The sequence below is a fragment of the Lissotriton helveticus genome, chromosome 9 (assembly GCF_964261635.1).
Source record: "Lissotriton helveticus chromosome 9, aLisHel1.1, whole genome shotgun sequence".
Taxonomy (NCBI): Eukaryota; Metazoa; Chordata; class Amphibia; order Caudata; family Salamandridae; genus Lissotriton; species Lissotriton helveticus.
In genome coordinates, this window is record NC_136070.1 from 240,680,167 (window position 1) to 240,704,467 (window position 24,301).

Genomic DNA, 24,301 nt, shown 5'->3' on the forward strand with positions numbered 1-24,301 from the left:
ATACATTCACATAAAATTTAAAAAACTAAATTCAGTGGCAATGAATATATTCCGACGCGCGTTTCGTTGTTACAAGAAACGCCTTCTTCAAGGGCCACAATTTCCGTCTAGGACAAGATAAAAAATATAAACAAATTCAACATAACATGTACAAAAAGAGTTTTACACTAACAATATCACATTAATAATAAACCAAGATAAAAACAGTTAATTTATAACACATGTTCCTAAATGAAAAATTCCTTCCCTATTTCACTAAGGCAGTCTAATTATTGCCACACACGGTACAACCTAATACTTATATATTTGAGCAGTTGTAGATCGATTGCACTGAGCCCATCGAACCATTGGGTTAGAAGGGCCAAGACCAATATCACTTTCTATGCATTACCAGTGATATAATAGTCAATATTTTCTTATGACCATGTATTACAGAGCAGTATATCTACTCCAGGATACTTCTATTCAGTGTCTAAAAAGGACAACTTTCCCCTTAAAGGACATGATTTATCCAGATCATTTAACTTCTTAAAAATCTCCCCAAAGAGATCGTTTCTGTATGTGGGGCCGGATTAACACTGGGGACACTAGTAGGTATATTCTAAATTTCATTTATGTTTTCATCTTAAACCTATTTACTATAAAAAAGAAGAAGTTTCCATTGGTCGATATGCAGGTGGAACTTACATGCTAGTTGTAGCTGTTATGATCTTATCTGACGACCAGGTTTACTTTATTTATTTTAAAATGTTCTTGATAGGTTTCTGAATGAAGAGACACAAATTGCAGTATTTTTAAAAAGGGGAAACCCCACTTCATATTGCGTATTTAAAGTATCAAAACTCTAATACATAAAAAAGTCTATAGGGTCATCCTTACCCGGTAAATTCTTGAAGACTGCCTATAGCAACGTAACGGCATACAATGGCCAATTATTGAACACTCTTCGTGGTTTGCAGTTCAGTCGATAAAATTCTAGTTATAGGGCAAGAAATACGTGAAAATATCTATTTAGTTTAAGAAAAATAAGGATTCCAAATTAGTCTAAACGATATTTAAGCAACACCGCGTTGTTCTTACCGATAATGTACACCAGGAACAACGTCTGCAATCAACCGGGCGCCTGTAGTCAACCGGGCGCTGCAGAAAATAGCTGCTGGCGTCTCGCGGCCGTTGGGACTAATATCACCTGTTCCTATTACGAGCTTGTTTTAATATGCAGAAACGGAACATTACCTGTAATGGGCACGGAGAATGTTTATTTAATTTCTTAAAAATCATCACTCCGGAATTTTAAATAGTTCATTAAATCGGGTAACTATCCCCCGTATGTCTTTCAATTAAATACGTCACTTTTCTACCTAGCGAAACACATCAAACTATTTCAGAGGGAAAAGGACACAATTCACTTAAGTTAGGAACGGGGAAACCCCTCGTCATATATTACAAAAGGGCCTCGAAGTTTTTGACGAATAATGAAAATTATGTGATCGTTCTTACCCATTAAAATCACAAGAGATGGGGGAGGAGCCAAGATGGCGACCAGGACGGACGCGTAGGCTCCCGGCTCCGTGACCCTCCGAGCCCCGCACAACTATCCTGCATATCATCCTGTTATCGCGCTATATTCTGTATTGGGGAAGGAGCGCTGAAAATGATGGCACGATTCCTGGCTCCCTGCCGGCCCCGAAATCGGAGACATCCGCAGCGGTAGTTGGCGGCCCTAAAGTCTCTTGAGCCGGGACGTGGGTTGCAGGGCATGGCCGGACGAAGAAGCAACAACAGCGGCCATCTGTATAGGGGCGGAGTCGGTCTACTAGTGCGAAGTAGCCATCGGTCAGGTTTTGGCCGCGGACGCCTTAATTGACCGGCAACGTGGCGATGTAGCACCCTCCGAAGCGCTGGCCTGTTGGATACATTCTATGTCTGCGGAGCACATACTGTGACGACTCCGACGCTGTTTAGGATTCGGCCCGGTTTTCGCGGGCCGCTCCCGAATTCTCGGCTGGCGCCGCTCGGGGCGAGGACGATCGCTGCTCTCACGGGCGCACGACTGGCTCTGCAGATCCTGCCGGAGATGAGACTGTTTCTGGGATACTGAGGTGCCCCCATTGCTGGCGCTACGTGGTCTCCGGGAGTATTCACCTGCAGGCTGGGGACTAATGCTTGGAGCGCCCGACGACCCCCCCATCCCCAAGATGGCGGTTACGATGCAAGACATCATGGCGGCCATAGCTGATGTCCGAGTCTCTCTTGATGAGCAGTTCGCAAAGCTGACCACTGCTCTGGATACAGGATTCATTGCGCTCCACCCGACAAGAGCTGTTCCCGCCGGGGCCGACGAGGGGGAAGAGCCCCAGCTAGTAATGCCCTGTGGACTTGTTGACGACGTGGTTCAGACGCAACTGGACATGTTCCCCCCCTACATCTTCCCACGGTCTTGTTCACCATGAGCTCAGTAATTGTGTAAGCAGGGCTTGGCGATCTGAAGAATGTCTCTTGGGGGTCCCCCAGGGATCACAGGGGCCGATGTCAGACTTATTGTCTTTGAACTTTGTGCAGGTGCTTTGGACATCTTGTCGAACAATCTCCGTTGGATGTTGTGAACTGCTGTTGCTTACGGCTGGCTTGGGGGGACAACCCACCGATCTGTCCTGGTTGCCCTTGTTGTCCACGTCGACTAACATGGCGGCTGGCCGGTTGATCTCTGCTGACGTTTTGGATCGAACGGGACAGGGTTGAGGTCATGTCCTGGATTGTTAGCCATTGTGTCTTCTCCAGCGTCTGTAGGATTAACCCTCTGCCTCTTTTCGTGAGTGATCAAAACCGCTTTGCAGATTTGTCGATGGTGGACGGTGGCCCTGCTTTGACTTTAGACTCTGTGTACGTCTATCCTGTTTTCCCTTCTTTCGAATTGACTTTGACACTCTACTGTTTTCGGTTATTTTTGTGCTGCTGGCGGCTCGGATGGATAGAACCCGTGTGAAAAAACGCAACAATTCATTTGTACGGGACGGGGTCTTTGTGATGGAACGTGAGGGTTTGGGCTGAACTGGACTGGACTTTGATGCAATGTTTCTTTTGTCTTTGCTGGGTTATATCTGTGGGAGCGAGGGCCAGACGTGGTTCTGAGTGTTTGATATTTATGTGTCTGATGTGTTCGGGACGGGACTTGCTGCCTCTATGGAGCCGGGGATCGGGCGGGATGGTCCTTTTTCTGCTCGCGACTCCCCTACGAAATGTCTCTTGCTTTGCTGTAACTTGCTTAACATTACGGTACGGGGTGTCTGCTCTTGGTGGGGGGATGGGAGTCCGGGAGCTCGTATTGATTTGTTATATTCTCCTCCTCCAACTTTTTCCCTTCCTTGGGGTGTAGTTTAGGGGGCGACAGGCACGCTGCTAGTGGGGTTAGGTCGTAGCCATCTGCAGGGGTGTAGGGTGGGGTTTTGTGGGGGGGGGGTTATTTTTCCTTTGTTATTTTCTATGACCGTTCTATTTCCCCTTTCTTTTCTTCACAAGAGCTGTGGCGTATTCTCCTGATTCTTGCCTAACGTATCCGGGTGTCACATGTTTGCTCCGTACATCCTGTACTCCTGGTGGGCGGGTGCTGTTGATGGGTGCCTGCGGTCATTGCTATCCAATTGTTTTGCTTCTGCTTCTGGTTCACGCTGCATTTGATTTTTCTGCTGATTATGACTGTACATTATTTCGTCACTTCATTTGCCCGTCCACAACTGTGCTGTATTTTGTTTAATGACACCCGATATGTATATTTTTCCTCTTGTGTTATAATAATAAAAAGATTTGTAAAAAAAAAAAAAAATTTAACAAGAGATGCCCGCTGCAATGTTGTGACGGTTCAATGACCGCTAACCGTGCTTCCTTCGTAGTTAAAAGATCCACTCAATCAAACTCTATATGCGGGGCAACAGGTAAAAAAATCACCCATGTAGTCTAAAGTTTAGAAAAGTTTCTAAAACAGTTCAAAGGTTCAAAGTATTAAGGTTCTTTTTACCGATAAATCAAGTCGGGTGCTGCATATGTGTATGTCCGGGCGCTGCAGAAGATAGCTGCTGGCGACCCGCTGACGATGACGGAAATAATATCACTTGTTCTAATAGCGGAAACGCCTTTATACGTAAGAAAGGTACGTGGCCTCTCAAACTCACGTGTTAAGTTCATTTGAAATCTTAAAGGGAACCGATTCGAAGATCTAAGCGCGGTAACTTAGAACACAATCGTTTCTTTTGAATCGGTGTTTTTAAAGATGCACAAATTTATGGTGGCGATTATGTGCCATAACGCGATGCCTTTCATCCGCGCGAATCCGGTAGCCATTAACATTTAGAATTTTAATATGGAGAAATACCAAAAAATTAACAAAAAAATAAACAATTTTAAAAAAGCACCCATAACCTAGTATGAGGTACTTATAACCATATTATTATAAATGCGAGCTCCAAGCATTAAAATAGAATCAGACTTTCTTATAGAAATCTTCTATTGGAAGATTTCTTGTTTTAAGGAATCAGATTATTAAACAAGAATAAATCCAAAATTCATAAAAAAATTCCCAGGGAAGGAAATATTATGAGATGGCGTTCTCCCACGGGATTTCATTGTTGAGTCCTTTTTAGGTTTCGCCTGCCGAAGGCTGCGCTCTGCGCAGCTTTTCGGCGCAGGCGAAATCTATTGTTTACAATATGGGCTTCAGGAACGTCCCCCGGCTCCCATTGGCTAGCTCCATAAATGGAGGCTAGCCATTGGGAGCCGGATCTGTCCGTCAAGGCCGGACCAGATTCGGGGGCGTTCCCGCGTTTTTTTCGCTCTCCGCCTCTGCGATGTCGTCATCGCGGCGGTGGGCGGAGTTTCGTTTTTTTTTTTTTTAGGTGTTTGTTTTCGTCATTCCATGCCGACTACGGCTGCCGGAAGAAGTCCAGGTGAGTGCCCGTTCCCGCCCCCCCTCCCGCTGACCGTGTGCTGTTCCCGCCCCCCCCCTGTCCGTGTGCCCCCTCCCGCTGTCCGTAGGTGCTTGTTTTTATTTCATTTTGCCACCGCCAATGCTTGTTTCCAGAGCTGCCCACGCTGAAGCCCGGCCCTGCCCTTCCCACACGTTTCCCTTTAAGTACTCGCTGTTCCCGCCCCCCCCCTGTCCGTGTCCGCCCCCCTCCCGCTGTCCGTGTCCGCCCCCCCTCCCGCTGTCCGTTCCCGCCCCCCCCCCTCCCCGTGTGCCCATAGGTGCTTGTTTTTTTCTGTCTCTGCCAATCACGCTTTCATGTCTCTGTGTTCATCTTTCGCCTTCTTCTTGGCTGCCCCTTCTCTCCTACGCAAGCCTGTCCCCTGCCTCTCCAGCATCTTCTTTTACTTCATACCGGTCCATCTTCCTCCTGGTCTTAACTGACGCTCATCCTCTTTCTCCTCGTGTCTATCTTCTCCTGCCTGCCACCCCACTCTCCCTCTCGCTCTTTTCCCCTAGAATCCATTTCCCTCCCCCTGCTCTCTCCTCCTATTGCCCATCTCTCTTCTCCTGCCTGACCCTCTCTCACAATCCTCCCCGTGCCCACCTCTCTCACCTGACCCCCCTCTCTTTTTCTCATCTTGCTGGGTCATGTCTCTCCTCCCCTTGCACTCTGTAGCCCCCGGCGCAGGAGCTGATGACTGTCTCGCAGCCCTACCTGTTGGCTGACAGAAACTCTCCTCCCGGGGAGGAAGCAGGGTTTCTTTAAAAGGCTCCGGGAGGTGCAGTGAGGCAGTGACTGTAGGAAGGAGGGCGCTTTGAGGTCACCCAGCAGAGGGATCCAGGACCCGGGGGGCCCCCTACCCCTAGCATCACTGCCCCGCTCCAGGAGCTGTGCAGGACCCCGGAGGCGCTGTCCAAGCCCACCATCCAGGTCCGAAGGCCCTTCAAGGGAAAAAGTTGGCCCCTGGAGAACTGTCGTCTCGAGAGACCCCGGACGACCTCGGGGACAGGGGAAACTTCCCAGAAGGGACATTAAAAGAGGGGCAGGAGAGACATACACAGGGGGGCCGGAGGGACTGCCTACTAGAGATGTTCAAAGAAGTTGCGCCTCCTACCTGCCGTATCTTACCTCTGCGACTATCTGATAAGTTTGGGCGGTGGATGCGCCTAGAGTCGAAGCCCGACGAAGTCGAGGAGCATCAACAGCGCACTCCGAGGACTGTGATTTAACAAGTAAGCAGACGAGGTATATATTTGGGTTTAATAATCGTAAATAAGTCCAGTAGCCGAGCTGTAGATAGATGATGAAGGTTTAGTGATGATGTTCTGATACCACATTGGGTGTGTGTGTGGGGGGGGGGGGGGGAGAAGAAGATTTGTAGGTGAACCTAGGGGTAGGTTTATGGTGGGGGCAAACCTACCTCCAGGGTTCGTCGTCTTCGCTCGCTTAATTGTAAAAACATTTTTTTATCAACTAGCGCTCGCATGCTTTCCAGATTGCCTCGCAGCGCTAGAAACATACAAATCACTGCCAAGGGACAACAGAAGAAGCGTTTTTGCCAATTTAGGTTGAATTTGTAAAATCCACACCTCCTCCCGCTCTAAATTATAGAGCGTGGGGACCACAGGGATAGTGCGACAATCTTGCAACAAATTACACGGCATGGAAAATCAAATTATGTAGCATGAAATGCGATTAAAGGCGAATTATACAACATTGCCTGGGGCGCGGTGTTCTGAAGCTATTTACATTTTTTTCACACACAGCTACAAAAGAGATCTCCGTGCCCCCAAAAAAACCTGCCGATTTCTTTAGAAAGAAAGGTACACATTATTCAAAATATCACTCCCACCTACATTTACCTTTGTCTTGCATGGACGGGAAGGGCATTATTCCATCAACAGCCCCTCAGCACAGTACTGTTGGTACTTGTAATACGAGGGATAGGATAAACGCGTCACGTTTGTGACCCGGGCCCGGAGTAACCCGTGCGCTGAATCAAGCACCGGTGTGTTTTACTAGGAGGCACTTTAGGATTCAAGACATTGAACTTTAAAAGAGATTAATCGCATCCTTTTTGAAATGCCTGCTTCTTTGAGAACTTGTGAATACTGAAACAAAGCATTTTCATGACAACAATTAAATAATCTTTTCTCCCTGTTTGAATGACATTTAAGCATTTGATATTAGGTTTCCTGCTCAATCAAAAAAAGTTCCATCTGATCACCGCATGAGGGCTTTACACTATGCTTTAAAATGTTTCACTTCTTTAAATGACAGAATACAGAGTCTGCAGCTGTGGGAACCTGTTTGGTAGTCCTAGGGCAGAGAGGGGACACAGGGCTCAAATGTTGTGTGATCCAGAGCCTTTTACCACTAGTGCCCCGAGACTTAAAATTTGAACTGAACACAAACTGAGTGCTTTAAGTGAGCCGGGTCCTGCCGGATCGAAGACCCAACAGTAATTAAAACATACTTTTGAAACGGGTCCCTTTCGAGAGCTACATTACTGTCCTTAACTTTACTGACCAAAGACTACGGTTTCTCAAAAATGACTGTAAATACCCTTAATTACCCTTAAATACCCCAAAGTGACTGTAAATACCTTCTTAACACCATTTCACTGATGCAATCCCTGTTTATATTTCACATTTTATTTCATCCCGCATTGCCTGTTTTTGAAGATTCGGTGTTTCTGCATTTGTTCATTGCAACTTATGATCCTTACATAGTGCATATTTTGAAATTAGCTGCCACCAGGCGTGAGTGAGTCCAGATTGAGGGCAGCTCTTTATGAAGGGGAACAATTGAGAGCTTTGGAGTTGAGGCTAAAGGCTGTGCGAGTTTCTCCAAGTGCCCGTCAGTGCGTTATAAAGGAGTGCACATCCAATCCTGGGCCTCTCTGTAGAGCGCACAGTTGTTCCACCCATTGCTTCACGGGTTAGGATCTACGGCACTCATTTTATGTTTCCACTCGCCGTGAAATAGAGGGAATAAAACCCGCCCGCTGCGCATTTCAGCTGTAAATCGCGTATGTTTGAAGGGTTGATTTCACTGTGAAGTGTCATGGCTGCTTTACGTACTGCAGGAGCTGCACCATTGGGATATTTCGGGAGGGCTGCCATTGTGCGCGTCTATTTGGTCATGTTCGCAGAATGCACGCCCCTTTCTCGTTTGCGTCGTCTCTCCAGCTCGTCACCCTCCCCCCGCTGTTAGCATCCTTGTATGGATCCTGCCCGTGGTTGGTGGAAGCTGGAGGAGGGAGGGCACTGCTCCCGACAGCTGAGTATTTAGTGTCGGGAACTTTTAATGATAAAGCTGTAAGTACATAGCGCGGCCTTGGTTCGTGGAAACTAGCACCTTACTTTTATTCCCCACGTGGCACTGAGACCGTGCGAGTTAAAATATAACTAACTACTCAGCCGAGAAACTCATCCCTGCGCTTTTACGTGAAACTATTGTAAAACCTGCATACTTGATTGTAGTCCGTGCCCAATCCGATTAGTAGTTGATCGTATTTAATAAAAAGCACACCCACAATAAGTATCTTGGTGTTCAGTAGAAGGTGACCATGAACTCTTGACCGTATGCGTTTACTTACATTTTGAGCGTGCCACAGTGTGGATTCGGTTATTTGCCATTAAAGACTAAACCTGGCAGTGTTTGAAAATCTTTTTGGAATGATGCGCCTGTCATCTAGAACTGTCGAGTATAACTTAGACATTATATAATTGCGTCAGTATTGCTAAAACTTAAATATGCATTTTGGAACCATTATTATGCCTGTACTGACATGCAGGGCTTTAAGTGGGCCGGGACTCAAGGGGTCTGAGCTCCTTCCGTTTAAGGGGGCCTTGAAACTGGTCTCCATCGGGCTCATTTACCAACACAGGTTGGTAAATGGCAGTACAGAACTCTAGATTCATGGCAGCCTCAGTACTTCTGCCATTGGACGGGTGTGCCTGCACCTGTAGTGTCAGCCGTTGGCAATGTAAATAACAATGCCATTTATTTATAAGTAACAAAAAAAAAAGAAATGTCATGAGCAATGCCAATAGCTCTAACTTTTCCAAAGGCGAAACCATTGCATTGTAAATGCTTGTTTGAAAGTGTTAAGAACAAACATCCAATACACTTCCCTTTTCTTTCTAATGGCACACCCACCTTTGCTGTCTGGTGTCCTTATTTTCTCCAAGATTCGCCAACTAAACTCATCTGGTTTGTGGTTTTGTTCTAGAAAGTGCTTCACCAAGGGCGCTACCAATTTGCTCGTTCTCACTGCAGATCTATGTTCGGTCAATCGCACTTGAATTGATCTGCAGGTTTCTCCGACATAGCCTGACCCACAGGGGTACTGAATAAAATAAACCACATTTGTGGTCTTACAATTCCACAAGTCATTAGCCTTTGCCACAAAACCATTATGGGACAGTTCTTCACCGCCAAGAATATTTTTGCATGATTTACATGAGGAGCATGGAACTGTTCCATATATTGGACAATTGCCTTTTAAAGATCTCTGTTTCAAACCCGTGTCAGACTGTTTAGGACCAAATCTCGAATGCACAATCTTATCCTTTAAATTTCAGTTTCTCCTGTGAGCAAACAGTGGTTTCACCAATGCCATGTTGGAGGTCGGATTGCAATTGAGGATATGCCAATTGGCATTAATGATTTGTCTTACACGCTCATTCATTGTGGAATGCGTGGTTACTCACACGAGTTGGTCTTTCACTGGTTGTTCTTTTGGTGCTAATAAAGCGTCGCGATCAAAAAAGAGGGGGTATATGCATGGGCTACATGCGGCGAATTTCAGAAAATGTGCCCCCGGCTATCACCATGGTCATTACTGTCTGGTGTAAATTAACAGAGGAGATGGGGTGGGAAAGGAGGTTGACCCCGCTATGGGTGGGCCCATGGCTCCGCCCCATACTGGACCTGCCAGGTTTCAAGAAATGTTGATTGATTGGACTCTCCTCTTTGGATGCAAATGGGAAGGTACTGTTTGCACAGTTACCAACGAAACATGACATGGCCACCTTGCAAATATTCAAATATTTACAATTAAGGTATGCTTTGCAGACCCGGATTCCCAGGGTCTAGGAAACTAATGAGGAAGCCTCACTAGATATACGGTTGTTGGATGGTCATTTGAACAGAAAGGCCATCTCCTTCACGTATGCGACACTGGTGAGGAATACGCGGGGGAGCTAGCGTGCTTGAGGGAACAATGGGAGGCTGAGGTGGGAGAGCTCAAAGATGAGGACTGGAGAAGGACTTGAAGTTCCCATGGGGAGTGGCCATCCGGTCCAACTTCCGTCTCATCCAACTAAAAATCCTCCACAGGACATACTATGCCCGGGTTCTGTAACACAACATAGGCCGGGCTTTCGACAGAGGCACTTTCATTCACACACTGTGCGATTTCCTGAATCTCTGCCCTTTCAGGAAGGGGTGATGACACATGTGGCGGGGTACATGGGGGTGTCTTTGCAGCTGAACACATTGCACGTGTTATCAGGGATCTGGACAGACTCTGAGGTTTCTACTTACAATAAGTTACTGATAAACCTGGGCTACGTAGTAGCAAAGAGAGACATGGCTAGGCGCTTGGGTAGCCTGCAGTGGTAGGAAGGGATGGAAATGTTAAAGTGAAAATAAAGAATGGTGTGTGAGTGTGGGGTTTGTTTGCGTAAATATGAGAAAATATGGGGAACCTTGGTGGGGAGAACCCTAGACATTGCCCTGCAGGTGGGGGAGGACGGGGTGGGGCACTGAGTTACTGGGTTGGTTCAGGAGTGTGGGATGGAGGGGTGGCTGCATACTCATGATCACTCCTCAGAGTGGGAACGGGGGAGGGCGGGAGGAGGCCTGGTTGTTGCTCTAATTGATGACTGCTGGATTTAGTTGGATTGTTATGTTATTGATTTTCTATTTATTGTGGTGATCTTTGAAATCAATAAAATATATTTGAAAAATCCCAGTAGTGTCCAAACACTTAAGAACAAACACATATTTAGGTACAGAGAGTTCATGTAGGTGTCCATACACATTTAGATCCAGTCCATCCTTAGTGCAAAGTCTGAAGGAGTGTGGAATCACATTTAGGCACAAAATCGTGCAACATAGTGAGAAAAATGCAGTAGTAAGATTTCACATTAGGTTTAAAAGGGTGTGCATGAATATATCATATTTGGTTGTCAACACACTGAAGTGCATAATCAGAGTTGGTGCTGCATCTGCATGCGGAATCCTTTTCGAAGCGTAAAACCCATTTAGGTGTAAAATCACATTTAGGTGCAAAATCACTCTTGGTGCATCATCACACAAGTGTGGAACCACGTTTAGGAGCCCAAGTCTCATTTATATATTTAGTTTAGAGGCTCAAAAAGAGTCCAGACATATTTATTAGGTCAACAACTTGGAGCTCACTGTCAATTCATACAGCTAACTGTGACTCAGACAACAGAGTGAAAAAATATATCATTTTATTTTTGGTAGTTATTTTTCGCATGGTATACAAAAAGTGTGATATCAAACATATATATATAAATAACAATAATTCAATCACATAAACTTTAAATAAAACGCCCAAGTTTCCCATTCATCTTCCATTCATCATCACAGGCACTCTACTGTTCTCTCATCACACGCTCCTACATTCATATTCATTTCTTACACTCCAACACACTTCAGTACACATCGTACACAGATACACTGAAGTTGTCCTGTGGTGTCCTCTCAGCAACTTGCTGGGGAAACAAGATGGCACTAACAGGACAAAACGTAACCACGCCAATGCGCGTTTCAGTGCTAGGCCCGATCTACGGCCGCACCTTCTTCAGGGCAAGTATACGATGGGAAACAATTCTGGGCAACGTAACATCAGGCCGGTGATCACTCTGTGATAGATAGAAAAAAGTGGTTTTAGGTGTCACACATAGCTTGTGATTTCTTACAGCAGTTATTTTAAAAAAGAGATTCATTCAATTACATTTTATAATATAATATCGAATTCAGTTTCTTAGTCTCAAGATTTGACAATTCTTCATTTCCAAGACTTTTTCTTGCACAGTGAGCTCAAAAGAGTTGTAGACAAACTTACTTATGAATTGAATAATCTAAGGCAAAAGGCCTGAAGGGCTCAAAAAGCATAGGAATCCCAAGCGGTATAAGAACCCAACCATTCATTCATCAAATTCATAGAATCAAAAGAACACTTCAGAAAAACAGAAAACGAATTAGGTGCAAAATCACATTTAAATGTACAGTTACTATTGTTACAGCATCAACAGGAGTGTAGAAATGCTTTTAGGCGCAGACGTCAAATTTAGGAGCAAACATTAGTTTAGTTGCAAAATCGTCCTTGAAGCAACACAAATAGCACTGAAAAGACACATAAGTGCAAAACACATTTGGGTTAAAAAATCCCATTTAAGTGCACAATCACCCATGATATCAACAGAAATGTGGAGACGCTTTTAAGTGTTCTTTACTCTTGACAAACATTAATTCAAGCATTAATGCTAAACAAAGGCAGAATTAAAAAATGCCCATACTTTTCTGACTTCATTAGTGTTCATTTGGACATGACCATTGCCATACAGGGCGACTGACTGTTCCTGGTCCCGATAACCCTCAATAATAGGTAAAATTGCAGGATCACGTACTCTTCTGGCAACCCTTAATACAGCTTTCGACATTCGCTTCAAAATAAGGCTGCTTAGGTTGATCTGTTTGAACCAAGATACATTTGCAATTAATTGTTTTCGGAGATAATCATGTTCATTTACCTTTTCAAGCTCAGTAAAGTAAAAGATCTGTGTGCCATAGATTTCGTTTTAGCTGCATTAACGATAATTGGCCACCTCTGGCAGTAATCAGATAATTTATTCTTGAGCGTTTGAATGGCCACTGGGATCTTTGGAAGCAGCAAGGTGACATCATTTCTCCCACTATCATTGTAGGGGTATTGTGTGCATATTCTGAAGACATTCAGTCACTTGAATGATGTAAAGGATGAAATGGGTTGGAGCCACCTTTTTAACAACATTTGGGGCCTTATCTCTTTCCATTTGGGCCTCATCTTACATTGGCCAATTACTGTAAATGTAACTCAATAATCTGCCTAAAAAAGTAAATGGAAATGTCAGTTTCAGAAACACTTTCCTCAGCTTGGCCTTGGGTGCAATGTGAAAAGCAGATTTTAAAAGAACAAACGCCTCTTATAAGTCCTCCCCTTTTAAGGACCTGAGCCCTCTCGGATCAAGGCATTGTCCCATAGACCCAGAACGTATTAAACTCCTTGACACATCAGGCCCTTAATGTTCTGCATTAGTAAGATCACGTGGGACACTTGATGAACAGGGATGTCATCGTCTTTAAAACCTGCTTGAAAATGGGCGAGCGCATTTGAATCCTTACTCCATGTCTTTAGTGCCTCCAGCTGGCCTGGCCCCCATCGACCTCAATTCAACAAAATGCCAGGGGTACGGAAGTGACTTCACATCCCCTTGACCTTCACTTTCAGTCACTCATATATATTCTTATACATACACATGCTCTCACACATACATACATACACACACACACACACACACACAGTCTGCCTATGCATGCACACACATACACACTCAAAAGTGCTATTTGTACTCCATTTGTTTAATAAAACTAATAGCGAATAATGTAATATTATTCAATATTACTATAATAAATAATTGACAAAAAACGAGGTGAGTGAAGCCCCCACTTACGTCTATAAGGACGAGCTGCTTCTGTTTCTACCACTGATTTTGCCACTCATGAGCAGTGCCAGCAGTCACAAGGGGGATGACAGGTGTCGCAGCAGCAACCCCTGTCAGCCCCTAAATGACGTCCAACCCCCGTACACAGCTAGGTGGCTAATAACGTTTTTCCACTCTTTTCACTGACATGTGGGTAGGTTAACGTCTATTAGACGACTTTAACATTAAATACTGGCTCATATATTGCAGTACTCTTCATCTGAACAGCTCATTTGGATTACTTTGTTCTAGTATGAGTAAGATACGTTTTTTTTACTAAGTCGGCTGCTGCAGTAGCCGTATCAAGCCTCTAATATTTTTATGTGAGAATTTACAGATCCTGCAGGTAATCTGTTTACTGCAGAATCTTGAGGGACTTTGCCGAATTTGAGGTACGGATGGAGTTGTACTCAGGGGGTTTGCCTCAGCGTTATTAATGTAAAGATCCAACCGCACTGATCCAAGGACACATCGTTCGCTACTCGCTTCTGGATTGTAAACAGTATTACTGTTGCATTTATCAAAATGGAGTGAACTTGTAATTTCCAAATTGGTTAATAATTTCTGCCGAATCACTAGGTCGATTGATAAAGCAAATGTATAATTTGTCCATTGTAAATACAGTATTTGAAACCACATGATCCAAACAAAAGGCCTGTTCTAATGTTCTGATCCCACCTTAAAATCTCAACATAGTTGTATAATTGCATTATGGTCTTAAACGCCTATCATTTATTGTGGGTGATTTACATGTGGTGTTTCTGTTTCTCTTGCAGTTGCTGGATCATTTGAAGCCTGGAGGAAGACTCGTTATACCTGTTGGGCCAGAGTATGGAAGGCAGGCACTGCAGCAGTATGACAAGACCAGTGATGGCAAGATAGTCCAGACAGAGTTGATGGGAGTGATGTACGTGCCTTTGACGGACAAAAAGAAGCAATGGCCGAGGTAAGCGAATGTCAAGATTAGGCTTGGGCGTTGAACTTCGATCCGTTCGCGGAGTTTGCAGAGTTTTCTGCACTTCGCACTCCTTGAAGCTCTCGGAGTGCAGAAAACTCCGCTTCGCGATGTGCAGTGGAGTTTTTTTCCCCGCTCGCAATCGCGTACGGTAAGTTCGCAATCACGAATGGTAAGTTCGTGAGCGCGAGTTGCCGCTTGGGTAGAATTTCTACCCGAGCGGCAGAAATACCAGCACATACTGCAGTTCGCACTATACTCGGCCACTTGCGAAACTTCGCAGAGTTCCGTGAAGCAAAACTACGTGAACTATGCCCAGATAGTCAATTTTTGGGTCAGGGTCCTAAGGGGGTCTCATGAAGCAAAACCACAAATGCCTCAAAAGTGGTTAAAGAGCGGCCATTTGGTACTTAGACCATGAAACCTGACATAGTGCTCATGCTAATTACCATCATATCAAACAAACATGGTTGCCGATGTTGAAGGCCTATCTTTGCCAACCAAAACACGATGATAAAGGAACTTAATATTATCACATTTGGACTACTACACTGTCATCAAAGTGAACATCAAAATCAAGCAGAGAAAGAAACCGGTAAAGACAGCAGACTGCACAAATGGCAGAACCTAAATTGTGCTAAAAGGATGTTCATCAGACTGAGGCACCTAAAACAAATACCTAGTGATTCACAAAAAAAAGAGCAACTCACATTTATACATACAAATTGATTATTTCTGCCTGCTGACAGTGCAAACAGCAGAAGTGGTGGCCTTCAATTAACAAGAGCCAACAAAGAAACTGCAACATCACAATCTTAACACAATAATGCACAGGCCTACACACTATGAACAGTTACACTTACAAAGGCCATATGAAAGTGTTAGCCTAGCAGTCCCAATTCCCAAACCAAAGAAAGATGAAGTTGACTACAGCAGTTCCATGGCAAACCACCAGAAGTTCTCCAGTATTGGGGTGTCTTTCATAGATTCACATGCCTGAATCATTCCCCCACGATACATAAAAAAGCAATAATATGCCTATAGAAAAAACAAAACCTTGGTAATAACAATCCAGGAAGTAAAGTAGCCCTAAGCTACAGTGTACAGAACTTCCACACTCATGACTATCCTAGTCATTTTGTTAGTCCAAACTGCAGCCAATCAGGCGACAGCACCCACCAGAATGTTCTCCTCAGAGGCTCAGGCTCTCAGATTTTCTACCGCACGTCGTGTGAAGGGAGTCTCCCTGAGCTCTGCTCAGTTTTCTTCTTACTTTGGTTGGTTTTTACCTTCTAAAGATGTCTACTTCTAAATCCCTTTTAAGGGCTTGTGATTCCTGTGGAAAGCTAAGGCTGTTTAAGGAGGATTCTCACAAAAAAATGCATATATTGTCTGTATCCAGATCATGAGGTGAAGGAGTTTAAAATTTGCAGAACCTTTCCTCAGAAAACCCTCAGGGACAGAGAGGGTCGTCTTCTCCTGTGGCTTCAGAAGATAAAGGACCAGGATAAACCCGTTTCTGAGGTAGGGAGCATAGCCTCGGGGTCTTCTATATCCGCTAGGAGGAGGAAAGCTGAGGATGAGTTAGCTTCTCCTGGGGCAAAGGTGTTGAAGAAAGCCCAATCCTCTCAGGATTCTGGCTGCCTTCTACTTCAAAAAAGGTTTCTCCACCTGTTAAATCTGGTCCTGATACGACCCTCAAGGAAAACTGGAAAATCTACATCTTCCAAAGCAGCTGCTCATAAAATTTTACCTCAGACTACACCTTTGACCCATTCAGCGTCAAAGACAGCTTCACCGTCGCCATCTCTTCATGTTGTCACCTCCTGAACATCTACGGTGACTTTCTCCTCACCATTACCAGCTATGGTGATGTCTACAGCCTCCTCACCGTCGCCGTTGGTTCACGTCCAAGTTCAACCCATCTCGTCGACGAAGATAGTACCATCAATCATCGACGCCCCGCCGTCGACGAGGATCCTGAAGGTACCGTCGACGAGTACTCCATCGTCGACACAAGCGTCGACGAATATCTTGCCATCGACGAAGATAGTCCTACCGTCGACGGCATCCTCGTCGACGAAGATTACTTTACCGTCGACGACGTTACCGTTGACGAAGAAGATACGTCCATCGACGACATTCTTGCCGACGAAAAAGACGCTCCCGTCGACGACGCCATCGTCAACGAAGCAGACACCCACGTCGCCGACATCATCGTCGACGATAATATTACCGTCGACGGACACACCATCGACGAAGGTTCTTGCTCCACAGTTGGATACAGGTTTTTTACCGTCGACAGCGGCACCGTCGACGCCCCCACTGTCAACCTGTACGGAAATGTAAGTATGGTCAGCCAAGCCATCCGCAATACTGCTGCCTTCGCCGTCTACCACAGCTTCACTTTTAGAAAGGCGTGGTTCATCTTTAACAACTCTATCTCCATTAAAATTTCCAGAAAGGTTGCTAGATTCTGAGGAAGAGGAATCCTATGAAGATGACACTTTCCGTGCAGCCAGAAGCCCATCTGAGCTGCTTATAAAACTCCAGGATGAGGAGCATGAAGAGGAGGAACAATTCCTTGAGCCCTCTGGTCGGGCTCCTGTGTCTGCGCCTACCACGCAAATGCCACTGGATCTCTTGCATAATCTCCAATATATGTTAAGCGATTATTATCGCTGATTTCCTCCATCAGAATCAGGTGATTCTCACTTCTCTACATCTGTGCCAAGGCCATCTAAGACAACTCTGAGACCTCCAAGACCAGCTTCTCCGCTGCCAAGTACGGAGACACAACCTGCAATACCTCCTTCGCCAGTGCCATCTCATCATAGGCAGGGTGATAATACTTCGGAGGAGGAACGAGAAGAAGGCAAAGTGGACGACAAGTCAGTATCGTCGGAGTGGGATGAGTATCAAGCACAAACTCCTTCTCCAGCTGGCCCACCTACAGCGGATTCTCCGCCGGTAGACATTGCGACCTTCCACCAAATCATGGAAAGGGCAACAAAAAGGTTCCTCATCACAATGGAGGCTAAACAGGATGAGTGCTTCCTATATGATTTTAAAGATTTACCGCAAAGACAAGTCAAGACCATCCCAATAATTGATTTTATCTGGAAGGAGGGTCTAAAGATAATGGCTACGCCAAACTCTCTACCTGCAGTTCTACCTCGGGTAGATAAGAAATATAAGGCGCCTACCAAGTCACCGGCATGCCTTATTGGCCAGGCTAAAACTGACTCAGTGGTTACCCAGGCGGCTCAGAGGAGAGCTAAGAATCCAGCTACGCAGGTCACTGCTCCCCCAGATAGAGAGGGAAGACGCCTCAACTCAATAGGAAAGAAAATCTCAACTATTGCGGCAATTACTGTCCGAGCCGCGAACTCCCTTGCAATACTTGGGAGATATTACAGGCAGATGGGGTCGGACATATTGCCTTACATTGAAAAGCTTTCAGAGCCTGATAGAGCTGAAGCCAGAAAGATTTTACAAGAGGGAGAATGTGTTTCATCTGAAATTATTGATGCAGCAGTGGACGTGGCAGCCACAGGTTTCAGACAGCTGGCGGGTGCAGCTGTTCTGAGGAAACAGGGATGGCTCAAATCTACATCCTTTCGCCTGGAGGTCCAGTCTAAGATCATGGACATGGCCTATGATGGAGAGTTCCTTTTTTGGCAACATGTGGATGAGGCTTTACAAGCCATAAAGAAAGAGACTGCACGATCTCTGGGATCTCTTCAATTTTGTAAGTCTTCCTTTCGTAGAGCAAGAGGAAGAGGTAATTTCTCCAACAGAGGAGGTTATTCACAACAGCGTTCCTACAACAACTCACAAGGTAACCAAAGATACCAACCATACCGACAACAAACGTATGGTCAAAGGAGAGGCAATTACTTCCAGTCAAGAGGAAAAACCTCTTATCGAGGAAGAGACAACAACAAGAGCAAGTGAGAAATACATCCTGCCACCACTTCTACCCAACCTGAAGCAAATTGGAGGAAGAATACCCTATACTTCTCAAATTGGTCTAACATTACTACGGACAAATGGGTCCTGGACGTGGTATCCAGGGGTCACATTCTAGAATTCGTCAAAGCCCCTCCACATTCTCCCCCAAATTCTCCCCCAAAAGGTCCACCACCAGCTCATCTCAAGGAGCTGTTCTCCCAAATACATTCCATGATTCGGAAAGGAGCAATCGAAAGGATACCTCAACATCAGAGAGGGAAAGGATTTTATTCGAGATTTTTCCTGATTTGCAAGAAGTCGGGGGAATGGCGCCCCATCCTCGACCTGCATGCCCTCAACAAATACCTCAAAAAATTATCCTTCCGGATGTTAACACTTCAAGAAATCCTCCAATTTCTTTCAGAAGGGGATTACATGGCAACACTTGACCTTCAGGACGCATACTTCCATGTGCCCATTTTTCCCAGACACCGGAAGTTCTTACGGTTCAGAGTGGCTGGCAGGGATTTTCAGTTCAAAGTTCTCCCCTTTGGACTACGTTCAGCCCCCAGAGTTTTTACAAAGATGTTCGCTCCTGTGGCGGCCCACCTACGATTGGAAGGAATTCAAATGTATCCATATTTGGACGACTGCCTTATCAAGGCCAGTTCTTTCGTCACAGCAAGAACTCACGTTCAAAGATGTCTGTCACTACTTCAGAGCCTGGGTTTCTCAGTGAATTTCGAGAAGTCTCATCTGACTCCATCCCAAAGAAAGTCTTTCTTGGGAGCGACGCTGGACACGAAGCTCGCCTAAGTTTTCATTTCAAGAGAAAGGCAGTTAAAGATTCACAAGAGGGCTTCTACATTACTAACAAGAAAGTGCGTTTCTGTTCGCAAGTTCAAGTTTTTCCTAAGCATGATCTCGTCCTGTATTCCTCTCATCCCCAACTGTCGCCTAAGGGTGAGGCCTTTGCAAGAGGAACTCAGTCTTCAGTGGGTACAGGTAGTAGGATCATTCGAAGACGTTATCAACATAACCCCTCGGATGAGGAACTCCATTCAATGGTGGATGCAAAAGTGCAACCTACAGGTGGGATGTGCATTCCTGACAGAGGTGCCCAGATTAATCGTGACCACAGATGCTTCTCTGGAGGGCTGGGGCGCCCACCTCCAGGGAATGGCAATCAGTGGCAAATGGAACATACAGCAGAAAAAGTGGCCCATAAACCTCCTAGAGTTACGAGCCATTTTTCTCGCCCTGAAATCCTTTCAAGCAATTTTAGAGGGTTCCACGGTTCTAATTCGAACAGACAACACAACCAGCATGCATTACCTGAACAAACAGGGAGGCACAAGGTCGGCCTGATTATCCCATCAGGCACAAGAGATTTGGAATTGGGCCCTGGATCACAACATCAATCTGTCAGCGGTCCATGTCCCAGGGGTTGCCAATGTGCTAGCGGACTCCCTCATATTTAACAACAAGGGGTGGTGATGGACAGAGTTTCTGAATTAAGCAGAATACTCTCACCCAGTCAAGAGATCAGGGCTAGATCCAACACCGTTTTTTAGCTCACTGCACCATCCCAGTTCAGAACCTGGCTATATGCAAATTAGTCTGTTCCTGTCCCAGTGCATGATGGGAACAGGGCAAACCAAACTACCAAGCCAATTCTTACACTGGGAAGGAAACAAGCTTCCGGGGACCGGTTTCTGGCATTTCAGCCGTCGTCGGCCCGGCTTGCTTGAATCCTGATTGTGCAATGAGCAAGGGACTCACATCTGAGTATACCCTTCCACGCTTAGGGTGGACAAAATATTTAACAACAAGGGGTGGTGATGGACAGAGTTTCTGAATTAAGCAGAATACTCTCACCCAGTCAAGAGATCAGGGCCAGATCCAACACCGTTTTTTAGCTCACTGCACCATCCCAGTTCAGAACCTGGCTATATGCAAATTAGTCTGTTCCTGTCCCAGTGCATGATGGGAACAGGGCAAACCAAACTACCAAGCCAATCCTTACACTGGGAAGGAAACAAGCTTCCGGGGACCGGTTTCTGGCATTTCAGCCGTCGTCGGCCCGGCTTGCTTGAATCCTGATGGTGCAATGAGCAAGGGACTCACATCTGAGTATACCCTTCCACGCTTAGGGTGGACAAAATATTTAACAACAAGGGGTGGTGATGGACAGAGTTTCTGAATTAAGCAGAATACTCTCACCCAGTCAAGAGATCAGGGCTAGACGCAACACCGTTTTTTAGCTCACTGCACCATCCCAGTTCAGAACCTGGCTATATGCAAATTAGTCTGTTCCTGTCCCAGTGCATGATGGGAACAGGGCAAACCAAACTACCAAGCCAATTCTTACACTGGGAAGGAAACAAGCTTCCGGGGACCGGTTTCTGGCATTTCAGCCGTCGTCGGCCCGGCTTGCTTGAATCCTGATGGTGCAATGAGCAAGGGACTCACATCTGAGTATACCCTTCCACGCTTAGGGTGGACAAAATATTTAACAACAAGGGGTGGTGATGGACAGAGTTTCTGAATTAAGCAGAATACTCTCACCCAGTCAAGAGATCAGGGCTAGATCCAACACCGTTTTTTAGCTCACTGCACCATCCCAGTTCAGAACCTCGCTATATGCAAAATAGTCTGTTCCTGTCCCAGTGCATGATGGGAACAGGGCAAACCAAACTACCAAGCCAATTCTTACACTGGGAAGAAAACAAGCTTCCGGGGACCGGTTTCTGGCTTTTCAGCCGCCGTCGGCCCGGCTTGCTTGAATCCTGATGGTGCAATGAGCAAGGGACTCACATCTGAGTATACCCTTCCACGCCTAGGGTGGACAAAATATTTAACAACAAGGGGTGGTGATGGACAGAGTTTCTGAATTAAGCAGAATACTCTCACCCAGTCAAGAGATCAGGGCTAGATCCAACACCGTTTTTTAGCTCACTGCACCATCCCAGTTCAGAACCTGGCTATATGCAAATTAGTCTGACTCCCTCAGCAGGTCTACTGCATGCAATCACGAATGGGAGTTACATCAGCCTACCCTGGATCAAATATTCCAAGAGTGGGGTCACCCCGACCTGGATTTGTTTGCGACAAGTCAGAACCGGAAATGCCCACGCTTTGCAAGCTGGATTCCCCACAGGAACTCATGCGGGGATGCCCTTTCGATGAACTGGTGTCGGATATTTGCATACGCCTTTCCGCCGATTCCTTTAATTCCAAAGGTCATCAGGAAGATGAGGAGACAACCATGTCGTCTAATCCTGATTGCTCCAAGGTGGCCCTGACAATATTGGTTCACCGAGCTTCTCCTCCTCTCGGAGTGCAAGCCAATACAGCTGCCTCGAATACCGAATCTCCTGACAATTCGAGAGGGCCAAGTATACCATCCGGACCCAGTTTCTTTGAAATTATCAGCTTGGCTCCTCAACACAATGAATTCGCCCACTTAGACATTCCTCAAGATTGTCAAGAAGTTCTCGCTAATGCTAGGACGCCATCAACGATTAAGACCTACAAACTCAAATGGAAGCGTTTCTGTGCCTGGTGTCAAGCTGTTAATCTGCATCCCATTCATGCTAGACCAGAACAAATCTTGCCTTTCTTTCTGCATTTGGCTAGATCGGGTTTGGCACATTCTACCCTTAATGTATTTCTGGCAGCCATTTCCAGATTTCGTCAGGACGGATCGAACTCTCTGTTTTCTTCAAGAATAATCCAGCAATTCTTTAAAGGTCTTTTTCGTATGTTCCCTCCAATTCGACGACCACCTCCATCTTGGCATTTGTATGTGGTGCTAGCCCAACTCATGCGTCACCCCTTTGAACCTATCCATAAGATTGATCACAAATTTCTTACTTGGAAGGTCTCTTTGCTATTGGCTTTAACATCAGCTAGAAGGGTCAGTGACTTTCAGGCATTCACTTCAAAACCACCTTTCTTGCAATTTACCTCCGATTCGGTGGTGCTACGTACCAATCCTAGGTACATGCCCATGGTTCCATCGGATTTTCACCTAAATGAGCCGGTGATCCGCAAGACATTTTTTCCAAATCCACAATCGCAGGCTGAAAGAGCTTTACACTCATTAGACATCAGAAGATGTCTCAGGTTCTACCTTCAAAGAACAGCAACTGTTCGCAATACAGACCAACTGTTTGTGGCCTATGGAAGACTGCGCCAAGGATGCGCAGTATCCAAGCAGACTATAGCCAGATGGGTCTCTTCAGCAATTGGACTCTGTCATCAACAGGCAGGAAGACCCTTGCAGTCCTTATCAAGAGCGCATTCTACAAGGGCGGTATCCTCTTCCACCGCTCTATTCGCTGGTGTGCCTCTTCTTCAGATCTGCAGGGCGGCATCGTGGTCCAGCAGGCACACTTTTACAAGACACTACTGTCTGGACTCAGCAAGTGATGCAGATGCTTCGGTGGGAAGAGCAGTTCTTCGCAATCTTTTCAAATAAGGTGAGCCTCTGTTCTCCTTCCTCCTCTATGCTCTTGTTTAGACGCTTCTAACATGTTATTGGTTATTGCCTTGCATGCATATCTGCTGTATACTGTAAGTGTCTTACGAGCATGTTGTTTTTTAGGTCGAGCTGGCGTTGGAGCGCGAAGCGCTCCCGCCAGCGAGACTATAGTCACCTTCCTCCCTGTCAAGGGAGTAACAGCTGTGAACGAGCCCGATACAGACCTGGGTACGAGCCGACCCAGGTCTGTGAACGCGCTTCAAGGTTGAGCAGCTTGTGCACGTTTGTTGGACGTCAGGTGCTGCAAGCCCGCCAGACCAATTATCCCAGCATGAAACTCTACTTCCTGAGGCTTGCCACAAGAACAATTATCCCAGCAGGAGTCTCCACTTCCTCAGGCACCACAACAATTATCACAGCATGAGACCCACTTATCACAGCATGTCAACAGGCGCCCCAGGCTGCTGGAGCACTCAACTATAATTAATGTGCAGTTGAGTGCTCCAGCAGCGTGGGGCGGCTCTCTGCATGCTGTGATAATGATCACTTTGGGGCCTCATGCTGTGATAATTAGGGCGGCATGCTCTATTTGCAGCACTGAACATTTTCAAAGAAGGCGAAGCAGTGACATTCATTGGAGACACTCACCCTCACGCCCTCACCCCCTCACACACCTCCTCACCCTCACATACCTCCTCACCCTCACACCCTCACCTTCACAACCCCTCACACACACCCTCACATACCCTTACCAGCACCGCAAAATACAACACAACACAGCACAGCAAAACACAACACAGCACAGCAAAACACAACACAACACAGCACAGCACAGCAAAACACAACACAACACAGCAAAGCACAGCACAGCAAAACACAGCACAGCAAAACACAACACAGCACAGCACAGCACAACACAGCACAGCACAGCAAAGCACAGCACAGCAAAACACAGCACAGCACAGCAAAACACAACACAGCACAGCAAAACACAACACAGCACAGCAAAGCAAAACACAACACAACACAGCACAGCAAAACACAGCACAGCACAGCAAAACACAACACAGCACAGCAAAGCCCAGCAAAACACAGCACAACACAGCACAGCAAAACACAACACAACACAGCACAGCAAAACACAGCACAGGACAGCACAGCA

The 24,301-nt window shown here is 45.9% G+C and overlaps 1 protein-coding gene and 1 long non-coding RNA gene across 4 annotated transcripts in view; one reads left to right on the forward strand and one right to left on the reverse strand.

Moving 5' to 3' along the window:
* Positions 1 to 24,301, forward strand: part of LOC144781146 (protein-L-isoaspartate(D-aspartate) O-methyltransferase-like) — a 274,370-nt gene that overhangs the window by 227,385 nt on the left and 22,684 nt on the right. For all 3 annotated transcript variants that reach the window (XM_078659811.1, XM_078659813.1, XM_078659812.1), the window contains one exon: positions 14,521 to 14,690. In XM_078659811.1, the coding sequence (XP_078515937.1) occupies positions 14,521 to 14,690 (170 nt within the window). The remainder of the gene's footprint in view (positions 1 to 14,520; positions 14,691 to 24,301) is intronic.
* The window catches only part of LOC144781149 (uncharacterized), a 137,369-nt gene continuing 124,538 nt past the window's right edge, over positions 11,471 to 24,301 (reverse strand). The window contains exon 3 of the long non-coding RNA XR_013600892.1: positions 11,471 to 11,863. This is a non-coding gene — a long non-coding RNA (uncharacterized LOC144781149). The remainder of the gene's footprint in view (positions 11,864 to 24,301) is intronic.